The following is a 14,087-nucleotide window of genomic DNA, read 5'->3' as shown; positions in this document are numbered from 1 at the left end:
GACCCATGCCTATGACATCACAGTTGGCACCGCGCACCGGAGACCGGTTACAGTGCTGCCCGTAAAAAAAAAACCTTGAACAACAAACACAAATCTCCTTGCAAAAATTGCCTTTTCAACTATCGAGAGGCGGTTGAGCCTTTTTTTAACTCTTTTCTCAAAAAAAAAAAACCCATTTAATTCCACAAAAAAAGAGATAAAATTTTATGAATCGCAAAGCACTCAGCAGGAATGTGGCGGGTAAACAAATGGTCCGCCTGTTTTGCGATTCTTTGCCGGTTCCGAAGAAGTTCAGAGCGATCGTACCACACGGTGGAACCTTCCTTTAAGCTGACTGACCGTCCTTCGGCGGCATATGATGTCATGCCACTATAAATACACTTTATGCTTCGGTGCGCTTTTGAGCTTTTTAGGGTGTGTGGGACGATAGCGACACAGTGAGCTTTCGCTACGCACTCTGAAATTATAAAAACTTTCGGTTTTTTTTTCTCGTTCGACTCCCATTCATTCATGTACATTAGCTGATTGGTGTGTTGAGCTTCTTCCGATTGCTTAACAGATTGTGGAGAGTTATGTTTCTTACTTATGTTTTAATTAATTAAGTTAAGAGTTCTTTAATGTATCCTACCACATTAAACATCTCTTAACAGTGCTTCTGAACAGTTGGAAATAACTCTCAGAAATTGAAGTTAAACTTTCTGGTCTGGCGACCTATTAGGTCATGTCTGTCCAGGTAGCTAGTAACCTTCAAATTAGTATACATAAGCAGACTGAGCAACTCTAGCAAACTTACGTAACTTCTACAATCAAGGTACGTATGATTAAACCATAAACTATTGTTACTGACAGTTGGAGGTGAACTCGGGAAGATGTCGCACTTGGTTGTCAGTGTCGTCGGAGACTCGTTTTGAGAACTTCCAATAACGTCATGTTTTATAATAGCACCTACAACCGTCCTTACGAACCCACTTCGTGGTCAAGACAGGTGATGACGCAAGGCTCAATAAAATCCGAAATGAAACTCAACGTAATTGACTTCCGGACATTCATTCCTGCAATGTCTCCACCTCAGTGAGCCGGCTTGCACGATCCTACAGTACCTGTTTCTGCCGTCCATCTCAGTTTATGCTTCACTACACCTTAACGGACCATGCCAATTTGAACAGATTTGTCGTTTTCCACGCCAACAAGATAATAAACAGAAAATTGGACCCACTTTAGCTGGCGTGGCACATAGGCACGATGCTAATGAGGCTAAGCAGAAATTCATTGAGCCCGTCATCTTCGGGAGTAAAACCAGGAATTGAACAACTCGTCGATCACTCGTCGAATGTTGATTTTGCACTGGTGTTTATTGACGTAGAGTAGACAAAAATCGGCTTAAGTGTTACCGTGACAATTGCAAAGCCAAACATCGAGTTTAAGGAGCGCAGACGCCATCAACATACAATTTTAACACTTCAGCGACAGAGTATGTGAAGAAATGAGCAAAAAAAGCAACCGTTCAACAACCCGTGATGATTGGTTCCATTCAAGAGAAGCGTATCAAAACATTCGTACATCATCCATCTGCTGAGCCTTTGTGTACGGTAGCCACGCGTCGAAAGACAACTGACATCGAACCGAACGGTAATCACCTTTAGAAATAGCCGATGACGGAATGTCGCCTGGACTGGTGGTGCAGTGATCGCTATTTATGCGAAACGGTGCGTACCAGAATCAAATCGGACAAAAGGTAACGCGATGATGTCAGCACACCGTTGCACAGACAAAAATCACCCAATCTGGAGCTTTTTTTTGTTGCTGTTAGAGTCATTCAAAACAGGAATTTAGCTTGAAACTCGCACCGCAACGATCGACAATCACAGCAAGGTGGCATACCACACATTGTAGAATTATTTCCTTTAGCTGTTCGATGATCGAACAGAGATTTATTAGCTGAGAAATGGTCGAATACCCTACAACTTTGAAGAATAATATCACTTAGGTCTAAACAAAAATATAACTAACGATCGCCAGCAAATCACCAACTATGACTTTTCGTACGATTTTCGGGTATCATGTTACTTCTCTACCGTACGTATAGTAAATGCGATATATAGACAATTATTTTACTTACCAATCCGTCCGCGCCATTCACCTCAATAGCCGTCTTTAGCCGCTGGGTCAGCAGTTCAAGGAGCGTCTCGAAGCGACCGTTGAGCGTGTCGAGCCGCTTCGAGTACACTTCCGTCGCACCGGGATCGGCATTCGCCGGCCGGAGATCCTGCCGAGGAGGCGAAAAGCTGGGCCGCACTTCGCTCAACCAATCGATATAATGGACACATTTACCATCGTAGATCTGCGATACCGTAGCCCATCATAACAAGGTGATTTTTTTTTTGCATAAATAAGTTGTTATTTGTTTTATGGTTCGTTGCATTGTTCCGTTGATCCGTTGATGAACACCATTGGAAATTAGTGGACGTTGAGATAGAAGAGAACGCGCAACATCCGGCATGTTTTTTTTTTGTTTTTCGCCGAACGCAAGCAGATTTTGAATTCGATTTGATGTTACCGATGAGAAGATGTTACCATTTCGCCAACATGATGGGGTGACATCGTTGGTTCGGGACACAAATGTTACATTTTCGAAGGCGCAGGTAAGGTGCGTAAGAAGGTGTGGAAATCGTTTATGATGCGTTGCATATGTTGTTTAATTGTATAAAGTGTGTAAGAGTGTTTTCGTGTTGTTGAAATTGAAGTTATTATATTTGATTAGTATTCGCAATAAGTCGATACGCATTATAGATCGGGAATTGGATAACGTGGGGGGGTTCAATTTATTGATAAGTAGCGAGCACAGCTGGAGTTCGAAATGTGTGTTTAATTATTTTAATATTTCCAACATGGCCAATACCGTTTGTTCGCAATACAATTTTTACTCTCACCACTTATCAACGCGAAACGCTACAGGGACTCAGTAGGGAAATCGTTCAAAAATGTAAGATAGCACAAGTACAATAGGTGTGGCAGGAATTGGAATCGGAGGTAAGTGGATTTGCTCCCCTTTCGTAACAAATCTCACTCTCTGTACCACACGGAAATGGTGCTTCGCTACCGTACGGTTAGTCAATTCCGAGCTTAAACTTCATATCATCCGAGTGCGTCGAGTTGTCAATTGGGTGCTACTTGTTTTTGGGATTAATCACAACTACCGAATTAAGTTCCAGCGTGGTCGCAGAGAGTAAAACGAATTAAGTTAGCATGATGTTGAAGAAGAGCGATCAATTTCAAGAAGGTTGTTTTTGGTTGCACGCTGTAAAGCAAAACTGACTGAGCGGAGCTTTAATAGCAATCGTTTCTCTTCCAGTGCAGGAAGGTAGCGAAACAAAAAAAAATAAATAACGTACCAACACCAGGCGTGGTAGGTAGGTAGAAAGGAGAAAGGAAGAAATTGAACAGTGATGCCAAATTTGCTAATTTTAATGGATTAAGCTTTCCTTAAGCCTAAGGGAAAATGAAGTTCGAGTATAACCATTCACCAGCCAGGAATCTGCATGTGTATCGGAAGCTCGATACAATCCACACACACACATACATTCGTCAGGACACGCACTCGCACATATTCGAAAATACACACATTCCCAGCAACGACGCACACGACAAGGAGCTATAGTAACAGCAGCAATCGATGAAGCATATCTCATTTTCATACAATCGATTCACACATCGCATGGGAGGTGAAACAATTCACCACAAAATGTACAACGACAGGACACACACACAGCGAGACAACTCAACTTCAAAACGAAGAAAAACAAAAGAAAAATCCTTTTACCAGCAGAAACAGTAAGCTTGGAACGAAACACCGAAACAAACCGTGATAGCGACAGGAACAGACGGAGACGTAGAAATATATTCACACATTTCCTGCCAGGAAGCACCAGCGGCAGTCCACGGGGAAATATTGCACAGTGCGGACGCACACAGAAGGACTAGTTTCTTACACTTTTGTAGATTACAACGGGAGTGTTGGAAGGAAGTGTAAAACGATCGCGAATGATCTTTCGCTTCGGGAGCAGAAGGACGAAAAAGGACGAAACCACACACGCAATATTTTACGTACCTTAGCTTCACGGATCAAGCGGCCACCGGTGAGATTAACCTGTTCAACCTTCGGAATGCGTTCCACCGTTTCGCCGAGCATCGACTGTAGAAACGCATCCAACCGAAAATCGTTACAACCGTATTGGATACGACACGCACGTAAAAGGGCGACGAGAGAGAAGATAGTAATCGTGGCGTGTGGATAGGTGGTGTATTGTTGTTGTTGTTGTTTCGTGGTGGTGGTGATATTGTTGTTGTTGTGGTGGTGGGTTCACGGAGTAGTTTGCGATTGTTTTTTTTGTTGGTGTGTAAAATTTACGCAGGAATCAAATGGAGGGAAGGAGAAAGATAAATAAATTAATGCATTAGTATGTGGGTTATACACTGGAGACTAGCGATGCGAGCATCGCTAGCCCTTCGTGGGGTGCATTAAGGAAGCTACGGTGAGATATATGTATAGAATCTACAAAATTAACGGGTGCTACGCGACAATAACGCTACTGTCTAACGGCTACTACTGTGTTCTATTATACTGTGTTTAGCTACGATCGTGTCTACGGCACATATGACTCCTCTATACCTCAACCTTTGAATTCTGATAGCAAAAAGATGCATATCGTTATATTATGTTAAATGCTTTTTTCAGATACTAAATGGTAAAACGCTTTTCCACTGTGACCCTTTTCCATAGGCATGCAATGTGTCATTTGTTGTTAGAATTTATTTCTGAGTACTAGTGCTCAATGTTTCCATTGTAAAGAGTACACTTCTACTTCTGCTAACATTTTCTCATCACTATGATGTGCAGTTAGTCAATGGTAGTAGTTAAACCTCTTTATACTGCCTGTTCCTTTATGGTAGTTACGTTAACATAGTCTAGCTGGATGTGTATGTTTGTTTATTTGAAAAGAAACCTGATTATCCTGCTTCTCTCTGTGTTTGACAAAGTGTTTTTGGTTTGTTTTGTGTGTAACAGATATACACCACCGAGTGACTCTCGATCAGTGGGAAACGACGACGGATTGTTTCCTTTTCAGGGCAGAGTACCTTCCTATCGGAACCGTTTATCACAATTTCGTTTGTATGTATCATTCAATTTGCTGCTTGATTATCATCATCATTACTAAATACCGTATCACACGATGTCATTTCTGTACAGCTTCCTATACATTCTGGTCGATCGATATGATATTCTTTTGTTTTGCTATTCAAAGCTACTAAAAAAACAAAGGGCACTGCAAAGGAAATTATTGGTTAGCTGGTACTTACATCGAGCTCTCGCGCGGAAGTTGCCGTCGGAAGAGCCTGCAGCTTCTCCGTCTGTTTCTCCACCCAAGTCTCCTCCACGACAATGCTGGTTTGCAGGTTTTTCATCAATCCGATTGCCGTCTCAACACTGCGCATGCTGTAAAGTCGATAAACCGACAATAAAGCTAATGATTGCTGCATTGGTCTTTAATAACGCAAAATATATTTACCGCTCTGCCAATTGTCCGCAGATGTTGTTCCATCGCGAGTTCAACCGTTCCACGTTGGAGTGTAGGCGTTTTAGGTCGCCTAGCACTTTCGTTGGTACGCCCATACGGCCAAGCTGGTCCGCCGAATCATTCATTTTGTCCATTTCGGGTTGTTGGCTTGAAATAGTTTCCTGAATAGCGGTCAACCGTTTGTACACTTCATACAGCCCTTCCTGCGTTGATGGAAGTTCTAACTGACGAGACAGTTTGCTTTCCAAATCGGAAATAACCTGCTCATTGTCTTCCAGACCAGCTAGAGCACCTTCAAGAAGCTTCAATCGATCGCCATGCAGACCCGCTTGAGTGTTCAACTCCTTCCACAGGTCCATCAGATTGTCAAGGCTCTTTTTCAGTGCCGGTGTCTTCAACGTAATGGTGCGGAACGTTTCCTGCAGATGCTTTAGATCGGGTTCCAGTCCACCAAGGCGACGCTTGTAGTCTTCCAGTATCTGGACTGTATGTTCGAGCGAGTCTAGATCGCGTGGCATCGGTGACAGGATGATATGGTCCAGCTCGCGGGCCATCTCCTCCAGGCGTGTCTTCAGCGAAATGCATTGTTCAGTAAAGATACGGCTTGCCTGTTTACTCTCCTCTGTAGGATACATTATAAATAACACATCGTCACAACATTAGTAATTTTTCACAGTGACTATTTCTTAAAATCACAGTTCTCACTATTGCACACTACATAGAGAATGTCAAACCTTACCACGAAAAGAACGAAAGCGAAAGACGCCTTTCATTTTTCAAAAATTCTTTGTAAAAACTCAATTCTTCAAACAGGAAAACTCGAATATAATCACTTTTCAATATCAATAATATGTTTGCAAAAAGTAATCTATTCACTTCCTTTATCGATCCGCTTCGTACCAGAGCACAACTTCAACTGATCTGCAGCACGCCTGCAAGCGTCTAAGCTCATAGTGTGCTCACGCAACGAGCAGCTACTTCAACCAACATAAACCAAACGTATCTCAACACCTACTGTCGGTGATCTTAATAAATGTCACCTTCTTTGGAACAACAATTGGAAAATTAATATCTCGCTCGTGCAAACAATGGATAAAAAGTCCAATAGAGAGCATAAACTTGGTCGACCACTAACTAAAAAATGTTACTAAAATACCCAAAAATTTAAGCCTTCCAGTGTAACTACGTGAGCGCCTTTTATTTTGGACATTCGATTCCGTATTAATGCTTTACGCGAGGGCGATAATAGCCCAATCTATAATCGCTAACCTTCACGGGCATCCAAAACGGGTATTTCCAGTCGGGAATGAAGCGATCGACCAGTGATCACCCAATTATCCAATTATATTGCTGCACATGGTCTTCGTTTGGTGAGACTGTTATTTAATCGTTTTCAATTTATGATGCCAAGACACAGGTTAAGTGAAAGATTTCGCATTTTCCATAAACGGGATTTTCCATACAATTCGATGCTATGGTTGGCTATTGGCGATTGTGAACATACCTTCTGCTCTGGCACGTTTCTCGAATTCATCAAACAGCCGATTCACTTCGTCCATCTCGCGACGCAATCGACGAAGTTGTGGATCAGCTGGATCACCTTCCGCTAGCAACTTATCCGCATCATCGTTCAGTGCTCGTCGGATGGCCGTCCGCTGTTCAGCACCCATCGCGAGGAACTGTTCAAAGTCCCAACCCTTCACGACCTTGATTGTGGCGAAGATCATGTTTTGCCGTAGGCGGAGCTGCTTCTTCTGCCACAGGGCCACCGAGCGGTCAAACAATCGCTTCAGCCGTTCGGCCGCTTCAATCGCTTCCTGATCTGGTGGCGGTAACAGTAGGCACACACCATGGACGGAACCTTCGACGCCTTTAGATGTTTTCACACGCCATTTCACGCGTCCCGACGTATCCAGCAGGGTGCAGCTTTCGTTTTTGTCTAGGGAAATGTTACCCTGCTTGTACGAGCAGATCGATTGCACCGTGCACTGCCGGTTGACTGGTTGTTTGCGCTGTTTCAATGGCACGATCGCGGTTGCTTGGTGTTGCAGCTGAGCAATCGTTTCACCGAACGCGTTCAGCTCCTCGCGGATATCCTGCATGCCTCGCAGCAGTGATTCGCCCTGATCGAGCGTGAACTCTGACTGCGAGTACTTGCTGTTCAGAATTTCATCACGCTTAGTCAGCCAGTTCTCCGCTTCGCGTACCTCGTCGAAGAACGAATGGTAATCGGTAGCATGCTTCAGATGCACTTCCAGGCAGAGTGTTAGCTGCAATAGCCACGACCACTGCGACTGCAGCGCCTGCAGATGACCCTCAATACACTTGGACGCAGGATGCGACTGGACGAGCAGCGCTTCCCCACGGTCCAGGATGGTGGCGAAGTGCATTTCGCGTTTCTCCAGCTCGGACATGAGGTTCTGTGGAAAGGTTAAAACGTAAATTAATTTTTCATTTTTCCTCCAGAAAACTTATAACGAAAATTGCTATCTAAAGACATCTACTACAAATTCAACGCATAGCTATGAAACCTTTTATTACAAAATCAACTTTCAAGCGATGGAAATACGAAGACAAATTAACAACACAAACATAAATAATGGACAAAAGAGCAAATCAGGGGAATGGAATATTGTAACACTAGTCACAACAGAACACAAAACTAGTTATAATTCAATGCACAAGAAAAACAAATACAGTAGCAAACAGTACCACACAAAACGTTGAACAACGAAATACTTTTTCAACACGGAGTCGAAGAAAGAAATGAATATCGGTTACTTACTTCCTCACCATTTCCATACGTACGCTTGTAAGTAGACTTTTTTATTAGTATTGTGGCACAAGGACAGGTTAGAGTGTATTATAAACACATCAAAAAGTACCGAAACAAATGAAGAAAGAAAACACAAGAATGAGAATCGAAGAATGAAACGTACTTTGTTTGTTAAGAATAAAAAAAAACATAAAAGCACTTGCTACCATCATGTAAAGGCGAGTTACGTAACGTTTCCGTATTTCATTTCATCACATCATACACTTACCTCATAGTACCGATGGACCGCCGATAGGTCTAGGTTTTTATCTGCCCAATCGCGACTAACTTCGATCTGTTCGCGATCGTTCAACCAGCTCAGTTCAGCCGTAGCGGTAGCCAGGAAATCCACGAGCGCATCAAGATCTGACAATCGCTTGGTTGAGGTGCTCAGCAGCTCGGCATACACCTTCTGCAGCTGGCTCAATCGCTGCCGGTACAGCTGTAGCTCCTCACCCGTGAAGTTTGACGCGTGCCGTTCGCACTGTGCTATTTTAGAGTGGAACTGGTCGATCACTTTGTGCTCGTGCTGATGGCGCTCTAGTTCCACTTTAGCGGACGGAAGGTCAGAACCGTAGTCGGAGGTATGCAGTTGTTTCTAAGAAGAGCAACAAAAGATTGTTGTTTTGTAAGTTGAAAGTCTTTCAACGGAGTACAATCAAATCTTACCAGTTTCGATTGGCACCATTCAGTGTATTCTTGCACATCCCGGAAGTAAGGATTGGTACCGATCTGTCGCGTTTCCGTTACGACGCGCGTTTGCTTCGTTATCGTCGTCTCTTGCACCGGATAGCTCAGACCGGACAGTTTTTGTACTAGGCTAGTATGGAATGTAGTCCTTAGCTGGGACCAACGTTGGTGTAGCTTGGTGACTCTGGAATAAAGAAACGTCATGTTACGTAAGCGACATTTTCCATTTCGCTTTCAACCAACTTTCAAAACTTACTTCTTGTGAAGATCGCTGGCCTGCGGATAGCGACCATCCTTCAGGTTGTGACAATCATCATTCATCTCCTGCAACGGTTGTTCTAAATGCCGAATGTCCCCATCGAGCCCCTCGACGATGTTCTTCGCCTCGACCGGATGCAAGCGTTCGATGCGGCGACTTTCCTCTGAGATTCGCGTTTCGATCTTCGTGATAATCGTCTCCGTATGCTTGTACTCGCGCTGCACCTTTTCGGCAATCTTCTGCAGCCGCTCGAGCCGCTGCACTTCCTGCTGCAGTATCATGTCCCGATCGGCCAGCGCCGACATCAACCGATGCCAGGCCTTTTCGAGCGCTTCTGGACGGAGCTCAGTTTCTACATCCACCTCACCGATCGATTCGAAATACTTCTCCAGCTCCTTGTAGATCGAGAACAGGTGCTGCTTGTCACGCTGCCGCGGTGGTACCTCTTCGGTGCGGAATCGATTCAGGTCGGTGAGCAATCGTTTCAGCTCGATCAGCGTGGTCGGAAAGGCGCGCTCCTGAAGGAGTGAGGTCTTTTCGCGGCACCAGTACAGTAGCTGCTGGGCCTGTTCGCGATACTCCTGCACGCGTCGCTGTGAATCCATGTCGAACAGTGGATGCATCTGTGGCGGTTCCGGGAACACATCGTACAATGAGCTCAAGTAGGTTATCATGGACTTCTCATCCGGCTCGTTTGTGTCGACGTCTGTTGGAGGAGGGAAAAGAATCGAGGTATTATTATTCCATGGTTTAATTTATAGTTTCTTTTCCAAATTTTTTATCATTTTGCAACATTTTATAGCTTAACTAAAGAAGTGTTTGTAAAACAGACCTAAAGAAACAACAACAACTTCAAAATCAGTTATTCGCCAATTAAGGAAGAATATTTTTATCATTATTTTATGGCCATTTCTGTCATAAAACAGTGTTTTAGCAAACAAAAAAAAAACGCACAAAACAAATATATTTAAACGATTCTGTGCAACCATGTTAAGATTCCAGGTGAATGAAGCATCACACCGCTTACAGATAAAGCGTGAAAAATTGCCCCTAAGGGCACCCGCAGTAACGATGACATTTGAACGTCGTAAGCGTACCCCGTCCGCATTCTATCGAACCTTTTCCTTTTTCGGGCTAAACCTACACAGCGTGTCATCTAGCGTGTAAGTAGCCATGTTTGGGCGGTGTGTATCTGTACGCACAGTTGAGCTACTCTTTGATCCTACCGCCATACTGTTAGATACTCTGTCCAAATAGTTTTACTGCTGATCTGTTAGTATCGGGTCTGCAAAGGCTCATGTTTAATTGAGCCGAGCGTTAAAAGAGTCACCTGCAACGCTACGTTTTTCGGCCTTCTCTCACAACTTGCTCGTACGACTCAATCAATCACACTGCGGTGCAGAAGTCCACTCCGCAATGGCAACTCCCCACTGAGGGTCTTACCTTCGGGATCCAGCAACCGCGTTACGCCGTACTCCTTTTCGACCACGTGGAAAGCAACCTCGAGCCGTTCCCTCGGTCGACGCGATCGTGATTCTCGCCAGTCGATCAGATCGGGTCGATTCCGGTGGATGAGCGCTGAGAATGCTAAACCGTCGCGCCATGATGCGGTGAAGTCGTTTACCCGTACGCCCGGGTATTTGGCTGTCGAACGGCGGGCCCAACGGAGCAGTGCCTCTCGGGCGGTAAGATTGTCCTCTTGTCCAACGACAATGTCGGAAATCTGAAAGATGATAAAGCAAACGTATTGGATATAGGTCAAATTAGTTGTTAAAAATTATAAAACAGTTGTAAAACTTTCTTTATCATTGCAACCGGTATGATGTATAATTTCTGTAATGTTTTATGTACTGCAATATAGATAAAACCACTATCCGCCAGTCATATTTTATGTAAATGCACACGATATTATAAATCATTTATCGTAAGTTTTTATTTATTTCTATTAAACTACCAAAAAAACATGCACTACACAGTGAAAGCTTAACCATGAAAGCGGGTATAAAGGCATTTGGACAACGGAATAAATTTGAAATTCTTTTCCCATGACAAGAGTGGCATTGAAGAAAAAAAATTGAATCTGACAGCGAACCACATGGCCGGAACAAGCGTAGTACGCGCAGCCAGCTGTAACAATGTTGCATAAAAATGGCACATTTTATTCAGCACAAAACCGGTGCAAAGACGGAGATTGCACTGCAACAAAACACGGTGGCCGGACAATATCCAGCCATCGCACAATGTCGGGCCAATGTGGTTGCGCGCAGGTATTGTTCCCTGATTTGACTATGGCGTGACATTTTACCTTTCAATGCCATCCGCACACAAACACCGCGCATAATGCTTCATCGCATCGCAGAGCGTACGCAAATCGCAAATCACGGCTCATACGCGACGAGGCGCATCATCCCGTGTGCTGCTGTGTGTCGGAGCACATCGGGGCACAAATCGAGTTCACAATTAAGCTTTGCCTTCTGGTGTTGCCGCCGCCTAATGATTGGCAAAACATATGTGCCCTTTTGCTTTCCGTGCCACGATCAATCAATTGAAAGAGTTTGCTAATAGATACCACACAGGTCTCGTACAACTGGGAACCTGCGAATTTATCGCTGGCCAATAAACATTCAATAAGACTTATGTTTAAAATTGCCGCAATATACGCTCGGAATGGCCGGCTTTTAATTGAATTAGGGAAAACTAATTAATTCATTTTACCGTCAATCATGGCTTTCCACCATTCCATCGGGCGCCTTTTCGGGTGCGAGGCTTTCGTTAATCATCCCGTAAACGATTTATTTTCCTTCTTTGGGCAACTGTCTGTGTGTCCGTCTTGCGTCTGAGTCTTTCAGTCTTTCCCCACGGTAAAAACCCATTTATAATATCGGTTCGAGACAGGTAAGAAAATGTGCCACATCATGATCGTTTAATGTTGAACCCTATCGATCCAGTGCACCGTCATTTGTGCCAGTAAATAGTGGCTGCAATGCAAGGCAAGGCAAATCAGTTGCTTTGATTATGAATGGAGTTTACATTGTAGCCGTTTAAAACTCGACTTTAATAGACTTTAAACAGGTGTATTGTCCACCGATCGATAAGGATCTTCGGCGGGAATGTTGAGAAAATTGATTTTTAGTTTAAAGATTTTTGTTTCTTTTAATAAGAATTCCAAATGCAATTTCAAAGAACAAAATACCCCCCCAAAACCTCCTGCTCGGTGGTTCATTAGTGTAACGGATAGCCTTGCCACTACTACAACCTGCCATAGATTTTCTCGGACGCTTCGGAGCTGTCGCACCAAAAAGGGAAAAACACGAACAAAAACTAAACAAACAAACAAATGGTCGCGGCTTGGGCATAGAGCTCTACGATTCCTTAACCTCCCAGACAGTCGGGGTCAAATGTAATGTAATCAGTGGTGCCAAAGAAACACAAATATGAACCCCTCCGCGCTGAGATTGATGAAAGCGTCGATCACGAAAGGAATCAAACCGTTGCAAGACGAAAGCGATACAGCGGCTAATAGTTTGCTTTATTTTTTTGGGGGGGTGCTCGTTTGGTCAAGGATTTACATCCAATAAAACGCAGCCACCAGCTTGGAACCTAACCGAGCGCATATGATTGACAACATAACTCCGACTCATAATTATTAACGCCACCACGTTCGGGAGGGTTAATAAATCAATATGCATCACGCGCGCGGTCTTGGCGTGTGTGAGATGGCGTTAAGTCGATTTCAGTAGTTGGCAGGCGCCTTACACACCACCCGATACGTCGTTTAGCGTCCGTGTGCGTTTGTGATGATGGATTAGCCGTCCAAATGGTTACGGGTCCGAATGGTCCGTAATCAACACATGAGAGAAGGTGTGCATAACTCCCGCTCGGTAGGGAGTGCTGCTAAACAAACATCTTTATTTTTGGGAATATCTACACCCAGCCGTCATAAAGGGTCATAAAAGGGTGTCTGTTTACTTTATTCGAGCCCTTAGGCGATCTCAAAAAAGGGTATGCTAACATTCACACACCGCAAATTATATACGTCACCTACTTTATGCAAACAAAGGTTCTTCGCAGGTTTTCTTGCTGCTTACGATATGGAAATGTTTATGTTGTCCATTTCCCTAAAAAAAAATCATAACACCTATAGAACTGTTACCTCAAAATAAATACGCAGTAAAAGATTCTGCAAAACCAAATAAAAAATCATCAACCTCCATCTGATCTGCAAGGCGGAGTGGTGTGCTGTGTGTAGGCTACAATAATGCTTCGCCTCTCATCGGTATTTAACACTGTTTTATTAAGTCACTCCAAAAACGGCAACGGCAAGAGTGGGCGCCATCCGATTCCGGCATTTGTTGACCGAAGCGATTAATGAAGCTGGAATGGGAATTCTTTGGAGAACATAAAGAACCTTTTAAACATTCAATTATGGCATTCCTTCCGTGGCAACTCAACTGAACATTGCTTCCCGTCCAGCGCTATGGAATGTGCATTAAGAAATCGAACAAATCCTTGTTTTGGCCACCGGATTCATGGATTTATAATTGATTTTTCATCTGCGCTGTTGATTGGTTATAGACGAGCGATAAAAATTCAACGTTTTCCAGGAGAAAAACGACATTTTTCTCACAGCTGTTTCATCGACCGTCATCCATTGAGACACTGTTGGTTGGTTGGCTACTGATGTCGATTTTCAATTGAATCACCCCCAACACACTACCGACCGAGCACGGTGCACGGAGTACAAACA

General features: G+C 43.8%; 1 protein-coding gene across 3 annotated transcripts in view; it reads right to left on the bottom strand.

Moving 5' to 3' along the window:
- The window catches only part of LOC128710217 (dystonin), a 103,934-nt gene that overhangs the window by 47,377 nt on the left and 42,470 nt on the right, over positions 1-14,087 (bottom strand). For all 3 annotated transcript variants that reach the window (XM_053805262.1, XM_053805263.1, XM_053805264.1), the window contains 7 exons: positions 10,784-11,063; positions 9,338-10,046; positions 9,061-9,265; positions 8,621-8,989; positions 7,081-7,996; positions 5,568-6,198; positions 5,359-5,494 (listed from right to left, as the gene is read on the bottom strand). In XM_053805262.1, the coding sequence (XP_053661237.1) occupies positions 5,359-5,494; positions 5,568-6,198; positions 7,081-7,996; positions 8,621-8,989; positions 9,061-9,265; positions 9,338-10,046; positions 10,784-11,063 (3,246 nt within the window). The remainder of the gene's footprint in view (positions 1-5,358; positions 5,495-5,567; positions 6,199-7,080; positions 7,997-8,620; positions 8,990-9,060; positions 9,266-9,337; positions 10,047-10,783; positions 11,064-14,087) is intronic.

The sequence above is a fragment of the Anopheles marshallii genome, chromosome 2 (assembly GCF_943734725.1).
Source record: "Anopheles marshallii chromosome 2, idAnoMarsDA_429_01, whole genome shotgun sequence".
Classification (NCBI taxonomy): Eukaryota; Metazoa; Arthropoda; class Insecta; order Diptera; family Culicidae; genus Anopheles; species Anopheles marshallii.
The sequence above is the reverse complement of the archived record's forward strand: the minus strand, read 5'-3'. Positions and strand labels throughout refer to the sequence as shown.